Source organism: Rhea americana, unplaced genomic scaffold (assembly GCF_003343005.1).
Source record: "Rhea americana isolate MKP2758 unplaced genomic scaffold, rheAme1 scaffold_334, whole genome shotgun sequence".
NCBI classification, from domain to species: domain Eukaryota; kingdom Metazoa; phylum Chordata; class Aves; order Rheiformes; family Rheidae; genus Rhea; species Rhea americana.
In genome coordinates this window covers 163780-187335 of record NW_028186462.1, presented here as the reverse complement: position 1 = coordinate 187335, position 23556 = coordinate 163780, and the positions used below count along the sequence as shown (strand labels likewise).

The window sequence follows — 23556 nt, the reverse complement described above, 5'->3', positions numbered from 1 at the left end:
AGCGGGCTGGGCCAGGCCGGGGCCAGGGACGGCGCCTCTCTGCGCTCCGCTCCGCGCCCGGGCACCGCGCTGCCGCTCTGCGCCGGCCCGCAGCCCCCGAGCGGCCTCCAGCGAGCGCCCCGCCCAGCGCCGCTTGTTTACCCTCCGCACCGCCCAATGGCGCGCCGCCGCTCGGGCGCTCCCGCCGTCTCATTGGTCGCTGCGCTGCCCCGAGCCCGCCCCCGTGCGGCTCCGCGGGGCACCATTGGGGCCGGCTGGGTGGGAGGGGAGCCGCGGCAGCCAATGGGTGCCACGTGATTTGCATGGTTCCGCCGAGGACGTTTTTCATTCATAAAAAAATAGAAGGGAGAAAGAAGCTTGCGGGTGGGGCCGGAGCGGGGCAGGATTTAAAGGGGCCGCGGCCCGCCACAGGGGTGGGGGTGGATGGAACGAAAAGGAGCTGGGGGGAGGGGTAGAGGTTGATAGGACATCTCGGTGGCGGGAGGGTCTCACTCCTGATAGATCTGCTCCCTTCATGCCTTCTCCTAACATGGGGAGCAAGCTCTCGGCATGCAGGGACAGGCTCTGGGCCTCGCGCAGCACCAGGTACTCTCTGCTCTTAACAAAAAGGTTTTGTACTAACAGGCTTGGCATGGTGAGGGTCTGCCTGAGAACCTCTTCTTGGGCCGGTGAGGTTAAACCCACACCTGTGTGCCCTCTGCCACCCACCCTGCAGGAACTGCTGTTGTTCCCTGGCCTGGAGAGGCAGAGCAGAAGGAGATCAAGCACAGGCCGGGAAGGGAGCACCCAGGAGCAGAGGGTTTCTCTGCAGATAGGTCAAAATAACTTCCATGAACAGGCCTCTGAGCGTGCAGGCCTTGAGGTCCCAATGGCCCTTGGACACATGACCCCCTTACAGGACTATAAATGGCTCAGAAGACTGGCTATTAGCCCAGGACAGAGGCGCTCCAGGTGGTAGGCCTGCCAGTGTCCCCCCACAAGCATCATCTTGCCAAGTGCCTCTGTTTCCCCAACTGCAAAGGTAGTCAGATCAGCCACAGAGACCTGCCAGCTGGCTGCTCTTGAAGGCTGCAGCAGTTTGTGGGGCAATTTGCTACCACAGTCCAGGATTCATGGGGAGATTATCCATGAAGAAGGGGGGAAAAAAGGGAAAACAGTAAGCATTGCTGTTCTCGGCTCGGGAAGGAGCAGAGCCCTCTGCTCGGATCCTGTGAATGCCCAGAGATTAGGAAGCCCATTGGCACAGGGTAGTCCTGACCGTTTTGAAATCTTCAGCCTCAAGCCATGAGATTATACAAGTCCTAGGAGACAAGATGTCTGTGCGCTTATTGATGCTCATTTTTCAATAGACATTAGGGTACTGATGAACTTACTGATGAACTTCCAGAGTCCTGCATGGGTGCTACTGTTCCTCGGGGAGAATGGTGATAGTTACAGGTAGTTTGGCTCATGTTGCGTCCCGCATGAAATGGGGGCAGCTGTCACGATACATCGTCAGCAAAGTGCCTGCTTACTGGGGGAACCGCTGAGCTGGCCCTGAGCGGAGAACGCTTCCCGTGGGGCTCCGCGGGAACTGGCGCTCTTGTGTTTCTCTCAAACAAAACAGGGATTAAATCACCGTGGGTAAAATTAGCAGATGACACATGGCCAGGATAGGGGAGAATGGTGATGAGCCTGGGGACAGAGAGCAAGCTGGGTTGCTTGGGATGAGCTGGGGTGCCAGGCAGAGATGGGCACAACCAGTGACCCATGGCAGCTTTGCGGTGCCTGGAGCAACCCCAGATCCAGGTCTTGCAGGACGGGACCCTCTCCCTCACTGCTGCTCTCCTCGGAGACACCCTCCCCCGCCACTGAGGATATGGCCCAGCACAGGCCAGGGTGCTGCTCAGTGCCCTTGGAACCTCTTGAGGGCCCGCTGCGCCAGGAGAGGCGATGGGGCCAGCACACTCCTTGCAGGGCAGCTTGGCTGGATGCCACGGGGGCTCTTTTGGATGCTTCAGGATGAGCTGAAGCCCCTGGAGAGCCTGGCTTTGGTGAGAGTGTGTGTGGGGGGGGTGGCGGGACAACTGGCGCCTGCTAAATTTAGAACCTGCTCCAGAAAGAAAAAAAAGAAAGAAAAAAACCCAAACCCCGCAAGCTCCAAATTTAGCATGTTGCTGGCGGCTCTCCTGGCTGAGCTTGGCCGAGGGGGGTGGCACTGTGGCCTGGGGCGCTCGGCCCCGACAGCAGCCCCTGCTGCCCCTCAGGCCCAGCTGAGTGCTTCATCACCACCTTTATTCGACAGAAGCCCACGGCAGTCTGGATGTACACGGCAACACGCGCTACGCTACCAATGCCACGCCATTTCCATGCAGGCGGCCATGGCTACACGCACGGCCGGAGGAAGGGGCTGGGGTGCTGCAGGGAGAGGGCTTTTGTGGGCGCGCTTCCGCGCCAGCTCCCTGGCACCCATGCCTGGAGTTTCTACAGGCATGCCTGGAGGGGAAGGCGTCCCACTCCATCTTGCATCTTTTGGGATACAAAAAGTTGGGGGGCAGCTCGGAGACACCAAGGAGAACAGAGGGTTTGAGAGCCTCAAGCGCCATTGGGCTACTTGGCATCTTCCTGCTTGGCAGTGATGCCAGCCGGGCAGGCGTCCCAGCGCCACCCCTCCTTGGGTGAAGACATGTTTGCACCATCGGAAGAAGAAGGGTGCTAACTGCTGGTCCCTTCAGATGATGTCTTTGGCATGGCCGGAGCGGATGGCAGTGTCTCCCCGCTCTTGGTCCCGGGGCAGTGGGCAGCCTGGGGACAGGCGGACAAGGAGTGCAGGGTAAGGCTCCTTCCTGGCGGACACGTTTTGGTCGTGGTGGTGATGGGGATTGTCACGCTGAACGTTAGACGGGGGCATCTCCGCTGGGGCCTGTCACCCTTTTGCACATGGGACCACAAAGCCTGCTGGCGCTAGGAAAGCCACAGCAGAAAGGATCACATGCTGCTGCTCTTGGCCCAAAGCGGGAACCTTCTTGCACCACGAACGGGAGCAGGGAGCTGATTTGCCAAGGAGAAGGTTGCTGTTTTCATGCAGGCACTTTCTGACCACGCTTTGAAACGATGAGTCCAAGCAGATACAGAAAGGGAGCCGAATTGCTTCTGGAAGGAAGGCGACCTGCTGCTATTTTGTGGGAACTGGGCTTTATTTTGACATCGAGCCCATACGCTTTCACCTGCTGCTAGTGAACAGCTGCCTTCATCCTCCTCCTCCTCCTGGCTTCTTAGCTATTTACAGTGCTCTCCGGCGAGCACGTTCCCGGGTGATCTCCGCGTGGGATTGCACCACCACGAGCGCATAGCTGGAGGAGAAGGGCCAGGCACCGGTGGCACTTCTCTCTGTCTGCCTTGCTCAGTGGTGGGAGATGGTGTGGCAGGCCGGGGTGCTGCTCCCTGGGGAGCTTTCCTGTACGCTGCTGGTTGGAGAGGTGGGATCGTGGGTGGGAGCTCCCTGGGGGCGCCAGCGCCTCCTCCTGTGTCAGCCTCTTCCCTGCAGCTTCTGCTGGAAACAGGCCCCGAATTAATGCTTGAACGGACATTTTTCTTATCGGTGGGCTTCCAACATGTCCAAGGTGGTTGTATTGTCCATGCCTTGAGGAGGATGACAAACAGCCCCTTTGAGCTCTCTGCCTGTTAACTCTGAAACATAATGATGGCAGCACCCCACTGCACTGCTGTGTAACGTTATGAAATGGACATCTCTAGCATGAACAGGGCCTGGGTGTCGTGACGCCAGGAGACCGTGGCTCTTTTTGGCTGGGTCTCCTTGCTCTATGGCAGAAGCACACCCTGAGGAAAGAAACAGAGGTGCAGGAGTTTTCCTGCCGGTGGGAGCTGCAATGGGGTTCAAGAGGGGCAAACCTCATGCTCCTGCTTTGCTCTAGCAGCACAGAGAGGCCCAGAGGAGCTGGCTCGGAGGGAGGCTGATTCCCTCTGGTTTCCAGAGGTGGGCCGGGGTGCTCACAGGAGTTCCTGTAGCCCTACATAGGGCCCCCATGGTGGGCAGCGGGTGTCTATAGAAGAGACTGTTGACCCTGTCTGTGTGTCTGTCCTGCCAGCTCCCAGCTCTCTGGAGTGTCATGCAGCAAGGGAAGCATCTGGATCACCATGTCCACCATGAGCATGTATATTCTGGCCCCCGGCACATCCTGGGAACAGAGCTGGGTGTCAAACCTGCTCCCTGCCGCCTGCACTAGACACCAGGCCTGGTGCTAAGCCAGGGAGGGGGAACGGGTACCTGGCCCACGTGACAAATGCGTTGTGGAAGCCACCAATGTCCGCATGGGCATTTTGAAGGCATTGCCCAAGCTCACCCACCCAGTTGCCTGGTTGCCAGAGGGAGAGAAACCACCTGGTGAAAGCCCATGGAAAGCTGGGTGGCTGTGCTCCCCCAGGGACGGATGGCAGCTCGTGGGAGCTGCAATTGCCCAAGAGCACATTTGCTTTGGGACGGGTGAGTGAGAGCTGGCTTTGTGAAAATCAAGGGTGAGCTGCTCCCACCAAACTCCTTGCAGTAATCTGAGAGCATTCGAGGCAGTGCCAGTTGCCTGCTTGGAAAGCACTGTCCTGGTTGGAGAGGTTTTTAAAAAGGGGACACTTCTGCAAGTGAGAAAAGCTTCTGCTGCTCTGGCCAGGAGGGCAACGCTTTCCCAGGATCTCCTGCCCTGCAAACAAAGTGGCCACTTGCAGCCTGGGCAGCAGTAGGGCTTGGGCTTTAGTACCTTAAAGTGTCCCTGAAAAGAAGTGTCATGTCCCCTCACAAGGCCAGTGACATCCTCGAGAGGGACCAAGAGTTGTCCTGTGCAAAGCAATTCCTCCAAAGCTGGCTCTGACTCCACCACCAGGCAGGGCTCCCAGAGCACATGCTCTTGCTGTTAAGGGCAATGTTCTTCCAGATGTCCATCCTGAGAGTTTCTAACCCTCTGTGGGGGTGGGAAGAGCTCCCTTGGGCTCCTCCAGCTGTTGGGAGATAGGAAACTCCATGGAGCTCCTTGAGAGAGCAAGGAGGTCCCCCAGGTGCCACCTGGGCCAGAGTGGGCTCCACCGCGTGGGACTGCCGTCAAACAACACAGGAGGTGACATTCCTGTTGAGCCTTTCCCCATAAAGGAAAACCGATCCCCAAAGAGTCTATGGAATAAATACATAAATATGAACACAGCTGTGAGGTCCAAACCCAGACCTGGAGGACAGCAGCTCGCCGCAAGGATCCCTTTTTGCCCTTTCCGCCTCGAAGCTGTTTACCCTGAGCTTGGCCCTGCGTGCTTGGTGAGGGCTCTCCTTGCACAACCTGTCCTGTGCTTTGTGGCCTCCTCTCTCCTGCGGCAGCTCCCAGGGCTGACGGTGAGTGACGTGCTTGCATCTGCTTAAAAAACGAACCAGCGAAGCTAGCTGAAGGCGTTGAAAACCTGCTCTGATAACAGCTAGGGAAGCGGAGCTCAGAATACCGTCTCCTCTAGGCAAAGAAAATAAATAACTTCTCAAATGTGCCGCTTTGGTGGACAGAAAGCCAGTGCAGCAAAAACATCAAGTGTCCTCCAAGAGGATTAAAAATAAATAAGTGAAGCTCGGCTTTTTCTCAGGACCGGGTTCATTTGCAACTCTGCCGGGGGGAGTTGTTTAAATAAAGGGAAATGATCAGTTCGAACACAGCTCCAGCAAACGTGCTCACTGCATTTCAGGCTGCTTTTGCACGCTGTTCTGACGCAGGCTGTAGAAAAAGCTCATGGTGGTTGAGAAGAAGCCTCCAAGAGCTTCCCAGAACAAATCACTGCCATGGGGCTGGGTGAACACGTGAAGGCAAGGTCCCATGTAGCCCCTGCATGGTTTCATGCGGAGGCCTTTGGAGCTGCTCAAATTGCTGCATCCAGGCAGATGTTTCGGAAACAGAGAGTGGAGTCAGGAGAGCTGTGGAGACGAAGGTTCGGAGGCTGGGAGTGGGTTGTCCTCGCTGCCCTCCCTGCTGGGGTGGCACAGCCCATTGCTGGGTCTGTGGCTCCTCATGCACCGCTTAATCGCGAGTTCGGCTTCTCCACTTCAGGAAAAAGAAGCTGCTCTTCTGGGGAGGACCCAGCAGCATTGGCACTTGGCTTTTGTGTGTAATTTTGACCTAAAATTAAATGAAGAGCACAAATCAGTAACTGGGTTTCAGTTTGGCGAGGAGCGAGTCACCCTACCTCCGTGTAACACCAGGTGCTTCCAGCACCAACAAGCTCCCTTTGGGGCATCCTCCAGTTTTGGGAGGTCTCAGAAAGCAACCTGAGTGAGGATGGTAGCAACTCACATACCCTCAAAGGGGCACATGGAGCCAAGTTTCCCGTCCCAAGCATCAGAGAGCTGCTGAGCAGGCAGCTCCCCATGCCAGGGGGCCCAGGAACCCCCCTGAGCCAAGTGCCAGGAGGGTGGCCAAGTGCTGGGTTTCACCATGTGGCCCAGAAGTGGGAGCCCCTCTGAATTCGCTCGGCAGCCCAGTGAAAGACAAAAGCAGGAGCGATCGCAGCCCAGCCTCGCTCTGGCTGCTGGCGGAGCAAGTGCTTGGAGATGCAGGGAGAGAGCTGATCTGTCACAGCCCACGGGCGCTCGCTGCTGCCCACTTGCTCAGTACCTGCTTTCCCCGCAGCGGGCGCCGCAGACCAGTGCAGCTTTGGGTGCCTTGTATCTCCCGGCACCCGTGACTCCCTGAGAATCAGAAATATCCCTCTGGGCTCATTTCTCTGCAAGCCACTGATGCGACCCTTGCCCAGGGCGCACCCCAGGGCCCTGCTGCTCCCAGCCCCATGGACTCACTGTGCAAGATGGCTGCATCCAGGGCTCCCCATCCACCTGCATGGGCAGCAGTTTAGATGTCCTGCAAGGTACAAAGAGAAAAAATGCAGATTTGGACTCCCAGCAGGCCATATCCTGCTGTAGAAAAGTCCTCAAGATCGAGGTGGGGCCAGGAGGTTTGTCTCAATACTAACAAAGTAGAAACAGTACATGCAGCTCCCCAAAAGCGCTGGGACCATGTTGGGAAGACAGATGCTGGAATGGGATGCAGAGAGAGAAGGGTTGCTGGGGGGGTAATTCAGGCTCTGACTTTCATCGTTGGTTAGGCAGGATGGGGACAAATACCTGATGGTGACAGAGGAACACTGGGCCAGTCTCTTTCCAGCGCTCTTTAGTCCTGTGTAGATCTGTCCCATCTCCATTGCTCCCTCCAGCCCCACCACCTCCAGGAGGTGGTCGCTGAGGTCTGGAAGAGAGGAAGATTCATGTCAGGCCTGACGCCACCACGCCGGGATGCAGCCAGCCCACGCCAGCTCCTGCTCTGTCTCCCACTCCAGGGCAGTCCCTGGCTAATTGAGAATAGAAAGACATTTGGGGCACACTCATCATTTTACTGATCCCTGATGTGTTGAGGCTGCATGGCCAGGAGGGTGCTGGGAACTCAAAATGCAGGGGATGGGATGCTGCGCTGATGCAGCCTTGCCAGATGGATGCTGACCCCAGATGTCCCATGGGGCTGCACCAGCTCCCGCGGACGGTCGCTGGAGCCTCTCCCTGGACCCCTCTGTGGCAAAACCCATTTGGCAGGAACCAACCATGAGAGGGATGAAATGAGAGATGAGCTTTCCACCAGATGAGTCAATCAATCGATCCTGAAACCTTTTATCTCTCTCTGTGCTGCCTTTTCCCAGTCCCCTCCTTGCTCTCTGTGGGCCTCATCCTTGGCTAAGGAGCAGAGTATCAGCTATATTTCTAAACCAATCTACTACATTCTGGAAGTGGGGGAACTGGGGAGGCTTTCAGGGTGATTTTGGAGACAGAAGACTCCAATGCTCCTGCTGAGAGGCCATGAGGAAGGTGCTGGTGGAAAGGCACAGCTGAAGTGCTGCTAGAGCCACCATGGCCTTTAAATGGCGTTGATGTCCCTTGGATGTGTCACCTTGCACTGACCTGGGCTGAGCTCTCCTGAAATACATTTTGTGTGATGGACTCTGACCTCCCAGCTAGTTCTAGTTGCTCTGTATCACCAGACCTAGGATGGTGACATGGGAAGGCTACGGGAAGCCCAGCAAGCTGAAAATGGCTGGTGACCCCACTGCCATGAGCAGAAGGATCCTATCTGTCATCAGAGCAAGGGCCCTATCCGTAGGCTGACACATGAGTTTGTCATCTGCAGGTCAGCTGGCTTCCAGGAGGCGGCTCTGGACCAGGCAGCAAGCGGCCGAGTCACTAGGAAAAGTATGCTCATTTTTTTAAAGTGATTTAATATTGAGCTTGGTGCCAAAAAGTCTCCCTCTTTAGCTGAATACCAAACAGCCTGGGCTGACTGGAGGAGGGGACAGACAGTAGTCTGCCTACAGCAGCAAAATGCTGCGGTCCGGCTCTGTAGCAGAGACTGCAGTTGAAAGCCACAAAGCTCCTGCTTTGTTCCTCGGTTTTGGCAGGATGCCTTTGGTCCAGGAAATCAGTTGATTTTGAACTCTCCAGCCTGAACCTGTCTGAGTTTCATTCATGCACGGCCTGAACGTCCTCACTTACAGAAGCCAGCCTTCCGTTGCAAAAGTCCCCTTGGGCCCAAAGAGTTCAGTACCCTCTTTGGCCAGGTATGCACCCCTGATGGAGAAGCTGAAATGAGAGCTGCAGGCAATGCCTCGCACTTCTCCAGGGATCTCATGCCTTCAGCAATCATCTGAAACGTCATGGCCAGCCAACGGGGAGTCTTGGCCACCTCGGAGGGCAGTGACGTTGGTAGCACTGCGGGAACATTTCTTGAGGCTGCCTTTGAGGCACCACAAGCCCCAAGATCGCTCTGACCTGTGGTTTTGCAGCTAACCAGTGGCTCTGGTCCCCAGTTATCCCTGCGGCCACCTGCTCACCTGCTTGATTTCTCGTTGAAAAGGTTGAATGCCTGATCAGGTATTTTCCCACTTTAAATGAAACCATTTTACCAACACAAGAGATTAACCAATTAACTAGAAGACACTGTCAATAACCCAGCTGTGGGGAAGGGAAATCCTGCTATCAGAAAGTAGAGCAAAAATACTCCTAGTCTGAAGTACTGCAAGGTTGTTGCCCTAACTGTCCCCCTTGCACTTCCAGACACTGAACGTCACAGCAGTAATACTCCAGCAGATTTTTGACTACATGATCCCATTTTTTTACAAAATGACAGCAGAAAAATCCCTGGAGTATCCAGAGGCCTTGTGGCTTGGATCTGGCAGCCTCGTGATGGGCTAGGCAGTGCAGGACTGAGGGATTCCTGCCCCCCAGCCCTGCGTGCTGGCCCAGTCACTGTCTCGGCAGGGATTTGACTCGCAGATTTCTCATGGATTTGCTAAAAGCCACTTGTTGCTTTTAGAAAGGAAAGGCTGGCTCGGCAACTGTGAGCTCTCCATACCCATGCCAAGGCATTCCCAAAGGAGTGGGGAGGGTCTTCTAGCTAGTGAGCTGCACTCACTGCTCTCCAAAGGTGCTCTGACCTGAGGGGAACACTCTCCACGCAAAGGGCTCTAGCATCCCACACTACTGCAGCTCTGCAGAGCGACATCGCCAGCCAGCTCCTTGCCATGCCAAGTGGCCAAGCTGCAGACCTCCTTGGCTTGTTCCTCCATGGAAAGGCTCTTTGCTTCCCAATCTGGGCATACCTTTCCAGGGCTGGAGTCTCTGGTGGGATCTCGGCATGGATGGATTTGCCCAGATAGGGCTCTGGCTCTTGAAAGAGAGATGGACACCTGCACACACAGCATGGAGCAGGTGCTTGGCAGTGGTGGCAGCAGGGAGCTGGGTACAAGGTGGCAGGTAGAGATGGCCAGAGGTCTTGGGCTCAGGCACCTCAATGTTTGCCAGAAAAGCCCTTGTGCTGATGCACTTTGATCATGATCCCACGTGTGGAGCTTTGCCAAACAGGAAAACAAACCCGTCTAGTTTCCTTCCCAGCTGACTGTCCTGCAAGGGCTGCTCAGCAGGTCTCTTCTAATCCCAACTGGGAGTGCATAGGACCAACTTCTTCTGTGGCTGGGGTGCAAGAAAGGATCAGTCAAGGTGCAAGGGGTCTATTTGCAAACCATGGTGAACATCTACCAGCTCACCACTGCTCTCTCCTTGAGGCTCCAGCAGCCACATTCCAGGGGGTGAGAAGATCACCAGAAAGCCTCAAAAGTGAATGAAGAGCTCTTATGATGGCAGTGCTCAGAAGGAGCAGGGAAAGGGCTCACGGTAAAGCTGGGCTCAGTAGCATTCTGCTGAGGATGCCAGGCAATCATGATATCATCTTGGCAAGCGCCACAAAAGCAGAAGCTCTTTTCAAACATGACAGGACCAAGCGGGTTGGAAGAGTTCTCCCTACTGGCTGTGCTCAGTGCCAGGCAGCCCCCATGTCCCAGATGGCTCGGCACCCACGATGTCTGGAAAGAAGAAGCTGAGCGACAGCCCCGGGCATGTGCTGAACATGAGCCACTGTGTCTGCCACAGTCCCCAAGGTTTGCCACTGATGCCCAGAGCCTGGGAAAAGCTCTCCCATGGCTCTCCTATGGCCCTTTCCTGGAGGACAGGTTCCATTTTTGGGTAACAGTCTTGCTGCCTTGGAGGCCAGTGCTGAGAAAGGGGAGAGTGCCTGGAAGTGCAGGATAAGGTTTTGTGGGGCTGCAAGTTTCTTACAAAACAGCTCATTTTGTAGGCTGAGATGAACAAGAAGTGACCGGTCCCTGTGTGCAGACACTTCTTGATGTTGCAGAGCCTGGACAAATCATTGCTGAAAGCCCTCCAGTAGCATACACTCACAAATCCCTGCTGTCCCCCAGTGCAAGCTCTCTTGGTCCATTTATGTGCCAACAACAAGGTTCTCGGGAACAGTGCATGAAGCCATGCTACATGAGAGCCCAGGCTGAGCCCTCGGGCCTCAGCTCCACCTACGTCCCTCTGGGTGGCCAAACTGATGTAAGTGGTCCTATCTCCCCTCACAGCCTCTCGCCACGTATTGCCATCTCGTGGTACAGCCTTGGTTTGGTCAGGGCATCTCAGTGGGGCTGTGTGTTGAAGGACATCTGCACTAGGAGAAATCTAGTTGAATCTCCTCAGGCCATCTGGGGTCTTCTACCCCTCCTCAACACCTTGCTTGAGTCAAATCAAGAAAAACTGGTAGTAATCCAGATGTGATGGAAACTGCCTGAATGAGCCAAGAGTACTGTTGGAGAAAGGCTGAATGCTGGACAGGCTCTGATTTGAGTCCAGGAGAGACGCAGCTAGTAGAGCTGCATGCCTGGGCTCTGCAGTCAGAGTGGAGATGCAGAAATCTCGACAGGCTGCTCAGCTTTGCACAAGCATTCCCAGAAATGGAACAGATCATCACTTCCTCCCGACCCTGAGTGCCATCAAAACTCATAACTCATGTTTGCCGGTACCTGGAGACCTTCCAGGCAGTTATGGAGATGATAGGAACTCTGCCTACATATTGCCACGCGTGGATGTACACGTCCAAGGAGGGCTCCCAAGCCAAGGAAAGCACTATCCCTGGCTCCTGCAGTCCTGCAAGCACAAGCTGCTGAGGATTTTCCTGCCTTCCAAGTGCTATTCAAGGCCTACTGTCCTGGGGCCAGATCTGCTGCAGCTCCCAACAAGCTGGACACAGCAGTGAGGGGCAGGTGGAGAGAGAAAGATGAGAGATGACAGCTAGTTGGCAGATCCCCAGACTCATGTCCAGTATCTCACCTCCGCTGAAGCTGTTACAGTGAAGCTATGGTCTCTCTGAAGGCACCCAAGCCCCTGAATCACTGGTTAGCATTTGCTCACCTGCTATGCTGGTCTGCCCTGAGCTACTCTGCCTTGAGTAAAGCTCTAGTGAGCGGTGAGTAAGAGACCTTCACACTGGACCCTTTCCACATGACCTCTCATGGTGCTGCTGCCAGGAGCACCTGCCTCCACCAGAGTTCTCCAAGCCTTCTCCAGGTTGGGCAGAGAAGCCATTTCGTATCACCAGCAAGGATCACCATCCCATTTTTTCCAATTCTTCCTGCTCTTCCAGACTGCTAGCAAATACACCCAACATGCTTGTTTGCCGAGCACTTTGTTCCCTGCCTCTTGCTCCCTTTGGGCTCCTGTTTTGCCTCTGTGACTGCTCAGTCTCCAGAAGAGACTTCTTCATGGAAAATGTCACCACAGGGAAGTCTCCCAGGGTCCTCCTGGCCACCCTTGCCTTGACTCTTGCTGACCTGCAAATGAAGGGCATTGCCTAGGAGATCAATCTAACCCCCTTTCACCATTCCTTGCCCTTCATGATGGTGTATCAGGCCCTTGGGAATTGCTTTGGGCCAGTGACTTAATACCCAGGAAGGACAGCCTCACACCTAGCTCATCTTTGTGCTGAAGACTGATGCTGATATGTACTTTTTTTTTTTTTTGTCTTGAACTTCCCTGCTAGCTCCCTAATCTCCATTTTACCCATTGGTTCATGTGTATGGGTCTGACTGCAGCTGGATTTCTAGTTTCAGAGCACTCCAGGGAGGCAGGCCAGTGGCTCTATGTGGCCCTGTGCTCCTGGGTGGTGGTCTGGGGTCCCTCCGTCCCCAACCGCTATCAAATGCTGCCCACTGAGTACTGAACATGGAGCTGTATCACCCCTGCACAGTTTGCCTGTCACCCTGAGATGAGACGTGCCAGCAACAGTGCTCTTGGTCACTGCCACCTAAGAGAGCTACTTCTCAAGCCCCGCATTTAACCCATGGTGGGCCACTCATCCACCTCTGTGCTTTGCTGTCCCCAATGCACCTGCCACCTGTGCACTCCCTTTTTCTGGCAGTCTTGTTGTCTGTGTGTCTCCACTATCCCTAATAAGCTTTGTTTGTCTCTTTATTATCTTTCCAGCTTAAAATAAGACCCTCGGATGTGGCATCTGCCTGGGGATAGGACAGCACTCATCCCTCCTGCCAGAGCCTTGTCTTCCTCCAGAGATGCTCAGCGCTGAAGGCAGGTAGGTCTCTTGCCCCTTCACTAGCCCTGTACCCCGCCAAATTCTCTTTCCAAGCTGTGATGGGAATGCAAAGCTTTCACTCAACTTGGGCTCTGGCACACTTCCTAGTACAGCCTAAATTTAACTTCCAGGAACCGTCCTTTGCACTTCCCCATGTCACTACTACTTATTTCTACAACCTCACATCCAGTTTACAGGAGATCAGCATGTGGAAGAAGACTTGAGGCTTCTGGAAAATACAGACACTTTGCACATTTTGTTGGCTGTTTCAAGCAGCTAGAAGGCTTTCTAATCGATTTATCTCTGCTGAGTAATTTTGTCTCTGGGGCAAGCTGGGGCCACTGGTGTCCTCCCTTGCCTCTGACTGTGTCCACAGAGATGGCTCTCATGCTGCAGAGGGCTCATCCCTGCGCCCAAGGCTTGCGGAGCCAGGGAGACGGTAGAGTTGAAACTTCCCGTGCTCTGGCAGGGATGCTCAAGCTGCGCAGCATCTGTGAGTGCATGCAATAAGCGGTGGGCAACTTTATTTTTTCCCTTATAGCATAGGGGTGCTCACAAACGACCCAGCTCCAGGAGCCACAGCTTGCAGATAACACGCTGTTCTCGAAAAAACCCAACTGAGCTGACGGCACTGCAGCTGAAGCTTGGAGGAAGCTTAAAAAAGACTTTGGCACCAGCTCTGCAGCTCAGTTTCCGGCTCCTCCTCTGCACCAGCAGGCCAGGGAGAAGCAGGCACCCTTCCTTGCAGAGCAGGCACCCTCTGGCACCCAGAGAAGCACGGACTCATGGCAGGCAGAGACCCCTCCTGCCTGTCCTGCCACCTGGCTCAGCCCACTGAAGCTCTAGCCCTGAAAACAGCTCTTGTGGCTCCTTTCTGCGTGGCACCTGAGCTAACAGCCACCACGCAGACCAGGGCTGAACCTCTGGCCTGCAACCCTGTTTCAACTGATGCTGACCTCCATGGTGCCACCGCTACCAACTGGGGGTCCTCACACCTATGGGTGACAGGCCTCCATCCAAGCACCCCCACTAGCTGTGAACCGTGGAGCACATGGCAGAAGTGGCTTGCAGGCAGCAGGAGCTGCACAGCCAAGGGCATGCCATGTTCTCCCTTTCTGCCAATGATGTCGGAGCACTTCCAGCCCTAAGAAATGTGGTGCTGAGCTGTACCGAGGGCAAAACTCTCTTTGGCTGCCTTGACCAGAACAGTCTTGGGATTTCCCCAATGTCCCAAGCAATGGCAAGTGGAAAGCAATCTATTTGGGTGCTATTTCAATGTCATACGTGATGAGCTATGATTTCCATCAGCTGCAGGCCAGAGTGACCAGCTCTCCCCTTGCCTAACTATGCTATATCGTATACAACCAGAAATTACTGCCTTCACTTGGCCAGTACAAACCTACCTGCTGCCCAGCACATCCCTTGGCTGGGCCTGCTGCTCACCTTGCACGCAAAACTTGAGCTCCTTGGCATCCGTGACCACCGTTGAGTGCAGCTTCTCAGGTGCTTTCTTGCCCATCCGGTTGTAGCCACGCTGCTTCTTGGTCTCACCCCAGAGGTTGGAGCCACCGTACATGCTGGGGATGTTGAGGACAGCAATGCCTTCCAGGGAAGTGTTGCTCAGGTCCAGCAGGGTCCCATCACACTAGCGAACACACGCACAAGCATACGGCTATGGTCAGACTAGGGTGCACACAGAGCCCTGATCCCTCCCACATTGCTCCCACACAGCACTAGGGCTGTGCTAGGCTGGAAACCAGAGGTCCAGGCTCTATGAGTCTATCCTTCTGCCTAGTGGTGTTGCAATGGGCAGAAGCACTGCACTGTGCTGAGCGCCAGGCTAATCCCAGGGCTCAGCACACCGCGGAGGGTAAACCTGTCAGGGAGCAGAGAGCAGGTTAGCCCAGCAGGCCTAAGCTGATTTTGGACACTTAACATACACGTTAGCTAGCTCCCTGACACCTCTCCAGTTGCACTGGGAGCACACAGATAGTTTGCAGGGTGCAACAACTTCTCAGGAAGATCAGACCTGCCCAGGGTCCTCCTGGAGCAGCCCTCAGCCCAGCTGGCTAGCAGGAGCGTTGGGGCCATCCCGTGGAGGTTGGGGTGTTCGAACAAAACTCCCCGGGGGTTTCCTTTTCTAGAATTGGCACACACCGCCTCCTTCTTTGTTTTGCTGTTTTTCCATCTGCAAGGGCATATTTTGATATAATTTCTGCTATATATTTGAAATGGATGTTTAGAAAAGAGAATTCTTGCGAGACCGTTTAAAACCATTTGGGTGACTTCAGCCAGACTGGATACCGCTACCAGGAAACGTTTTCTAATCGCAAATCAAGCAATGTCACCTAGTCCCTAGAGTAACTCAAAAAGCTTCTCCAGCACCAACTTTCCCTCTCTCCCTTTGTTCAAATTGACTTCGAAGAATTATAAGGTTTGGCTACCCAAAGATTAACTTGAAACAGTTTGTTTGAGAATGCAGCTGGAAACTGTAAATGACTATGGAAGAAAATATGAAAGATATTAGAGAGAAAAAGTGAGTGTGGGAAAGAAAATAATACACTGGTGCTTAGAACTGGTATTCTGGAGCTCACTGGCATACGGCAAAACTGCTTCATTTGACAATTCCTTTTAAAAGGAATAATATCTCCTCTCTGTGGCTTTTTCACAGGACTGGAAGAAACAAACACGGAATCACATTTTTTAACTTCAGCTCTTTTCACTTTTAAGATAGCAGAAATTTGGTATTCGCCTCCTCCATGGGGGCTGCCATGCAGTTCCTACCATTCCACTCTTAAAACTGGAGTCAGATTTGAAAAAGAGCTTCTCTTTCTAGCTATCTCCAAAGTCGCGATTCCTGTAGGAAATATCCCTGTCTTTTGCGTTCCAAGTGCATTTTCTTGAGAGCATCTGTATTTTCCTTAAAACATCTGTATTTCCTTTAAAGCATCTGTATTTCCTTCAAAGCATCTGTTCTTTGCCTGCTAGGCTGCACTTCGGCAAATATCGGAAAAGTTTTTTTTTTTTTTTTTTTTCCTTGCATTTTGGTAATGCTAAGGAATTGCTTTGTGGAGAAGAATGTGAGCTGGCTGATGAAAAACCCCTCTGCTGCTCTCAGTCCAATTATTTCAGTCTTGCAGAGTGAAGGTTTTGAGCTTATTTTTAATATGCTGTCTTCTCAGTGGCTGAGTAGGCTGGCCAGCGGATATGCAGAGATGCGTGCACACACAAGCAAAAGCCTCTGTGCATTCATATCTTCTCGCCTTCCCTGATGCTCAGAGATCTTATTTTTAGCCTCGTGTCGAGCGTGAAAGGCAGGAACCTCCTTCTGGTGGCTGAGTGTAGTTCTGACTTTCTGCAGCTTGGCTTACATCACTTATTCCCCAATACATTTTAATAACATTATGATCTGTGTGAATAGAAAAGACCCAAGTGCTTTGAGGTGTGGGGACCAAACAAGACATCATGGAGTGCTTGCAGTAATATGAGCAAAACATCCCACCTGCCCAGCCACGGTCCTGCACAGCTCCCGGGCATATTTCTGCCTGTTCACCAGCACCTAGTCCATTTTAGGATTTGAGTGACTCGATGGTCACGGGCTGCAAAAACCAAGTGATGCCGCAGGACCTGGAAGAGCCTGTTCCCGCCGGGCTGGAGTGCGCTGCGCGGGATTTGTGCGGGGCGGGCAGGTCCGCGGAGGCTTGGCGACGCCGGTGCGCGCATCCACGCGCCGCGCCGGCGCGGGGCCAGCGAGCGGGAGCGCGGGCCCCCTCCGAGCCCTCCGCTGTTCGCGTGCCAGCGCGGCACAATGGGCTCTTTGAGAAGGGGCAGCTGACGGCGTGCTGGCAGAGACGCTGGAAGTAGAAATTTGCAGCTGGGGGAAAAGCAAATTCATTTCCAGGAGCAGCGCTGTAGTGGGTGCCAATTTCCAAAACAAAACTGCCATTTCTCTGCAACGATGACAGTTGCCTCAGAGTCGGAGGGAGGACAGGCTGCTGCTTTCAGCTTGAAATCCTGCGGGATTAACCCTTTCCTGCCTGCCCGCAGGAGCTGGTGCTGATACGCACTCAACGGGGAGCGCCCAGGAAGTGGTGCCTTGCAAGGTGTGGGAGGGCTTGGGAATGAGTCTTGCACCTGGAGATGCAGGGCTGAGTTGCGGGAGGCATGCCACCACCTGTGACAGGATCTAAGCCTCAGAGAAAGCGGGATCTTATCCCCCCCCCCTTGCTCCCTGCGCTTCGCTTGCGAGCGTACCCCAGGTGGCTGGCTGCCCGTGCATCGCCTGCATCTCGTGATAGGAAATGATTGGCCTGATGTGATGTCCCAGCATAATTTTCTCCCCTCCTCAATAGCAAACAGCTCTCTTTCCCATCTCAGCTTCCCTTTCTTGCCTAGCTGATTCCAAAGAAGCTTTGCCTGCAGTTCCTCTACCACCATCTGGCTCTCAGCACCCACTGGTGCAGTGGTGGCACCTAAGGCACCAAGACCCTTGCAGCCATGGGGCAGGTGAACAAGGCAGCACAGATGCAATGGCCACATTCCCCATGCTCCCAGCCCTTCCCAAGGGATTTGTTACGGGAGCATGCACTTGCCGACGCTTCGTTAAAGTGCAAGCAGCGTTGGCTGCATGGTCAGACCCACATTGGCCCTTTGTGGCAAGCAATGTTTTCTTTCCCTAGCCCTCAAGAATAACTTACAAAAGTGTCATTTATCCAGCGATAAGGGAAGCCGGAAGTTTACAGAAAAGCACAGCAAAAAAAAAAAAAAAAAAAACACACCAGGGCGAACTGTAAAATGACAGAGCTCTTAGCAACCGCTGGCACGCAGCGGTCCCTCCTCCCTCCTCTAATTAAAGGCTGTTTCCATGTAATCCAAAGACGGCTGTGTGCAGACACAGAGTTTACAGAGAGAGAATATTCCAGGCACACTCTCGAGTACAGCTGGAAGGGGAAAAATACAGGGCTATTCTTTTGCCTGCAGCTGGCTGGCATTGCAGCAAGCTCCTCGTTTGAAAAGCGGGCCGCGCATTTGAAGAGCGGCCACCTTACCAGTGTACAAACTTTAACGGAATATTTCACCGAACTTGTTTTGCCTAGTGCATCTTGCTCCTCGAGAAGCCTATAGGAGAGCTCTGCTCTGGATGAGAGCTTGCTCCGTCCGAAACAGATGTCTCCAAGTGCCCAGTGAGCTCCTACTCCCACAGGGGGACAGGGCAAGTTGCAGGCTGCGATAGCACTTGATGAATCACACAGGAGCTCTGAGATTCAGTACTGGCACATGCATCCATTTGCACACTAATTACACTGACGAAGCTGGCAGAGAACAAGGCGACAGGCACTTTGCCGTGGGAAGCTGCTGAACTAGGCTGCCGGTCCACGGAGCTGCTTCAGCCTGGGAAAATGGGAGCTCCTGCTCCTGCTCTTTGATTATCGTGGTTTTCATCCTGCTCTGTGGGATGCAGAGGTTTGGGCACTGCAGGGACACCTAAGGGATACTCTGCTCAAACAGAGGTGGCTACAGTTGTAGCACCCATACACTGGCAGCCTGCTTTGCCTCACCGTGCCACAGCAAGGGATCGAGACTGTCATGGCACCATATTCCCAAAGGACAAAAGTGACTGAGGAATCAATGGGTAATGTCCTCCAAAGAGCTTTTGTGTCCCATCCTGCCTGGCTGGAGATAGATGTCTTTCTCGGAAAACTCACCTCCACCTCGACATAGTCATGGAGCTTCTTGCAGGTGGCTGCAAATGTTTCTGATGTGCCAAATTCAAAGTACCACAGCTTGTTCTTCATCCTGGGCATGCAGAGAGTGGGTGTTAGCATCCCATTTGGAAGAAGCTGCTCTCCTCGTCCTCCCTCAGCCCACCCGGTGGTCTCCATCCCTCAGTCAGTGACAGTGAGATGTGCTGCAAGATCCTTCAGAAAAGCCTTCACAATGAGGATGCAAGGCCTCAGGCCTCATAATCACCAGGAGCTGTATTGAGGAGCTCAGTGGCTCACATGGACCCTGGCTCCCACACAGAAGACCTGAAAGACTTTCTTCTTCATGTCCTTGGGAAGCCAAGGTCCCTGGTGAGCAGGGCCAGGACTCCTGGGAGCATCCTGTGGGGAAGGACATGGGATGCTGTGTGGTATCTGGGGATGGGACAGGGCCTCCTCCTCCACCTGCTCCTTAATTGAGTAGAGCATGGGCTATCATCTCCCATCACCCTCCTGCCACCCGTGGGTCTGCCAGGCACAGGGTATGCTGTGGAGAGGATGGTCCTGGCCTCAGCACCCTGATTTGTACCCTCATGCGCCCGTTGCCAGGCTGCTTGGGCTGCTGCAGTTAGGGCTCTGCCATCAGGAATTTGCAGGCACAAAATCCTGTGATTATTACTCATCTGGTGGGAAGGAGGGAGGAGATGTATACAACCCCACTGTCTCTCTGTGCATTCCTGCTCTGTCTCTCCGTGCTTCTCCCTCTGTCTCCCATAGACTCCTGGGCTTTTCTGCCTTGCTTCAATCTCTGCCTTGAGCTTTCACGAGGACCCGTGAAATGAGGGAGATTTGAATTTCAGAGCAGAACTGGGAGGTGGATTCCGTGGTCCCTTTGGGATTTTTCTAGCAGGCATTTCTGAAAGCAGGGATGCAGAGTGCAAACAATCGGCTCCTGCTGCTGTCATGCCATTTTTTATGAACTTCAAGTGAAACCTGAGCTAGCTGTAACCTGTTCCCTTGCTCTGCCCTTGCTGGATAGCTTGTTCCTGCTAGTCCTGGAATTCGTCGCTAATTATAAAGCATGAATGAACTTAATTGGGTGCACAGCCAAGTTCTAGCAGCCTACCATGCCACGCAGAAATGCTAGCTGTGCTATGGCCACCCTTGTCCCTGGGGCATGAGGCAGGAGTGAGTCCGGCCTCTGCCATGCTGGGCTGTGCCTTGGTGACTCCCATGCTTGTGAAATGAGGTTGGCCAAACACTGTGCAGCCTCCTCTGGGACTGGTACTTCCATGACATTGCTTCCCAGCCCATAGGGAGAGGGTCAAGGAGAGCCACACCAGCATGACAGGGGGAACAGAGGAGACTAGGAGAGGACTCATGGGTAGAGAGACCTACCCATGGTCTGAGACCTACAAGAGAGGGAAGGGAGAGCAGACAGCGGGGGGAAATTTTTAGGACTGACTTGGCTTAGCCGAGCTCTTGAGCTGAAGCAAACCTCGGTAGGCTCTGTAAGTGTTAACTGGTGCATCTCCCAGGCCCTGCTCTGACCCACAGCCCTCACGGGTGGGTGTTGGGCTACAGCACATCCCCTCCATGTGGTTCAAAGCAGGCAGGCAGAGGGTTTGAGCCCCTCCACTGCCTGGCCTTCAGGGATGGCAGGTATCCATGTGGCAAGCACCTGCTTGCCCGACTGGGGCGAGAGGGCAGGCCTTACCTGCTATTGAATTTTTCTGGGTGCTTTTCTCTCATCACATGGAATCGGTGCGCAATGGAAGCATCCTGTGGGAAGAGGGAACACAGAGCCATTCACATCAGGGTGGAAATCACAGAATCATAGAATAGTTGAGGTTGGAAAGGACCTCTGGGGATCATCTACTCCAACTCCCCTGCTCAAACAGGATCCCCTAGAGCACATAGCCCAAGGCTAGAAAACAGAAACTACTGCCATGCTCTCCTCAGCCGTAGCTTAGGGTGGCCTTTCTCTCTGAGCACGAGAGAGGGAGGCGCAGAGATGATGAAGTGGGGCGGGTAGAGCACTGTCAAGGGGACCTGGGGCCCGATCAGGTTGGCTGTGGCTGCTGTGGGACTTGTGGCTCCCTGGAGAGCACCTGTGGCATGATGGAGCCACCTCTGTGACTGTAGCTCTAGAATCACAGCCATGAAACCACATTGGAAGAAGACCATTTGAGCACGAGGCTCAAGTCCCCTCTGGGCACTTCCAGAGCTGTGCCTGTGTAACTGAGAAGGCATCTTCAGCCAGGACTGCTACAAGAGCTTTGAATGGGCTCATTAAGCAAGACACAATTAGTGAACTTGGCCTCCTTCCTGCTTTATGGGGGCTCCAAATGGGGCAGATGCCAAGCGAGAGAGCAAAAGCTACAGCAGGGACAGTAGTGGCTGGGAAGAGCTGCATGCTCCTGGCCTGCACAGCAGCAGGTCTTCAGGGATGGGGATCCCCAGGCTTCTGCACCCTCCAGCTCTGTCTCCCTGCCTCTCAAAGGGTTTCATCTCTTCTTCTCATCATATCCATGGAGGGAATGGTGTTTAAGCCTGACTTACAAGCTGTCATCAAATGGCAAATGCAGTTATGTCCCTTGGGGTCCCCAGGAGCAGCCCTCTTGAGCGTTCTTGCAACAGCCCAGCTGCAGCAGGCAATCTCGCGCCTCACTTTCAGATCGCAGAGCTGCCATGCGTTCAGAAGCTTGGCAAAGCCTGTCCCTGCCATGCAGCTGGATGCAGCCCCTCTGGGAGCACAGGAGGGCCTGCGTTAGCCCACAGAGGCCGGGGGGTCTCTCCAGGCTCAGGGTTTGCATGCCCTGGAAATGTGCTTTGCCACATCAAAGGGGATTTTTATCGCTGACGGCTCAGTGACAGGATTGTCATGCAGGACCTTCGGGAAGCCCAAGGTTAAACATAGCACGGGAGCTATTTGCAATCCAAAACTTCCTGTCAGTGATATCACCCCACTCGACACCCAGAAATAGAGGAGGAGGAGATAGGAAGCGAAGTCCAGGGCCTGGCTGCCTCCTGCGCGTGAGCTGAGCTGTTGTGGCTAAGCTGCTCGCCAGCTCTCCGAAGGAAAGAGGAGAGAGACTCGCTTCAGCGCCTTTTATGTTTTTTGGTCAATGAAGCCCTTTCATTTCCCTTCAAAACATTTAACTCGGCAGCGGTAGTGATGGCAGGAGCCCTGCGCAACCATGCAATGTGAGGAAGCCAGTGACGTAAAGAAATATGCTTTGATGCTCAGCAGCACAGGGTTACTAGCAACAGTGGCTTCAAATGAAGCAAAGGAAAGCCCGGGGGAATGGGCAAAGAAGCTGCCTACCTATCTGCTTTGAAAAAACCACCCTCTGGTGGCATCGCGCATGCTTATCTGGGGCACCATGACAATGACCCACCTCGTGGTGCACTGCTCACGTCACGTGTGGGACCATCTGTGTGTCAGAAATAGGGTCTCACTGGGGTTACTGCATCTCCAGGGAGCAGTGGACATAACTCTTTCCCCTTCAGGGATGCCAGGAAATCCTATGACCCACCACAAAAATGCAGCAAGCCAACATGAAAAGAAATACCTGTCCAGCTGGAGTCACTTGTTCCTAAAGTCTTACTGCTCCCCAAGTGAGCAGCCCCTGGCTCATGCCAACGCTGACTTTCAGGGCTGGAGGGAGACCACGTGGCACAGAGTTTGGCGAGGAGCACAGCACTTTTGTCCTTGCTGGGTGCACCCGGTCAAAGTGCAAGAGGCTGAGTTTAACAACGCCTTTGTATGGGCCGTGTAGCACCACAAAGGGGTGGTGTAGGGGCAAAGAAAGCTGTGGAGGAGAGCCAAACGCTTGCTAAATGCATGGAGAGGAGGGGACTTGCAGCCTCAGCCAACATGTGACGCTCCCAGGGCACACATCCTTCTCTGTAGGTAGTTAAGCCCCAAAGATATTTTTAGTTGCCTTGGTGTATTTTGGCGCCGGGAACATGCAGGACAGCCAGATCGTGTGACCAGCAAATGCCCTGCGACCACCGCAGCTGGCATGGGGGTTGCCTCTTCTGGCCCCAGCCTGAAAGGAGGTCGCTGGTATGGAGGGGAGGTATCATGGAGGTATCACTGCATGCTTGCCCCTTTTTCTGTCAGTCTTCCATTCCCTCAGCTCCGCTGAGCCTGATCAACCAGTGGCAAAATGTATCACTTCAGCTGGGAAAACTCTGCCTGGCTTACCAAAGGGGGCTTTGCCAACTCGTGCCCTGTCTCAGCAAATGTTTTATGAGGGTCATCCAGCCTGCAAAACCTTTTGATAGCATCGGAGAGCCAAACCGTTCCTGATCTGGGTTTAATCACCTTGAGCACTTAGTTTTGCACAGAAGAGAGACATCTGATGAACATTTATACATTTAAGTACTGTTACTGCAAATGATGATGAAAACAAAAAAAAATGCTCAAACTGAGGGAGCTTGGAAATGTGAGCAAGGAAGAGCGGGGAAGGAGGGTTACCAGCTAATATAGTGTGGGAGGTACTCATGCTCAAATGTAGAGGTTTACCAAACACTTAAAAAGGCTTTTATCTCTCTGAGGAATGTCACAAGTAACCGGTCTCTGCTCTCTGTGAATTATCTTGAGGCTCATCCTGAAGAAAGGGCTAAAGAGAAGTCTAAGAGGAGACAAGAATAGAAACTATGGGCCAAAAGCTGCCCTGGGGGCTGGCATCCCCCAAACGCACCCATTTGGGCCATATCACTTTAGTGACTTCAAGGCAGCCGTGGTATTTCTCAATAGCTGAGGAAGCACCCCAAAATTCCTGGGTACCAGACCCCATGATTCTGCATGGGTTTGTGGTTCTGGTGGATGCAGAAGATGTCTCATGTGCCCCCTTGGCCTCTAGAGT

General features: G+C 53.9%; 1 protein-coding gene across 2 annotated transcripts in view; it reads right to left on the bottom strand.

Moving 5' to 3' along the window:
• Nucleotides 1–2144: 2144 nt before the first annotated feature.
• The window catches only part of LOC146592356 (diacylglycerol kinase beta-like), a 43317-nt gene continuing 21905 nt past the window's right edge, over nt 2145–23556 (bottom strand). For both annotated transcript variants that reach the window (XM_085311149.1, XM_085311148.1), the window contains 6 exons: nt 20397–20461; nt 18683–18773; nt 14421–14622; nt 7139–7259; nt 6815–6875; nt 2145–6137 (listed from right to left, as the gene is read on the bottom strand). In XM_085311149.1, coding sequence (XP_085167275.1) covers nt 6039–6137; nt 6815–6875; nt 7139–7259; nt 14421–14622; nt 18683–18773; nt 20397–20461 — 639 coding nt within the window. In that variant the 3' untranslated portion in view covers nt 2145–6038. The remainder of the gene's footprint in view (nt 6138–6814; nt 6876–7138; nt 7260–14420; nt 14623–18682; nt 18774–20396; nt 20462–23556) is intronic.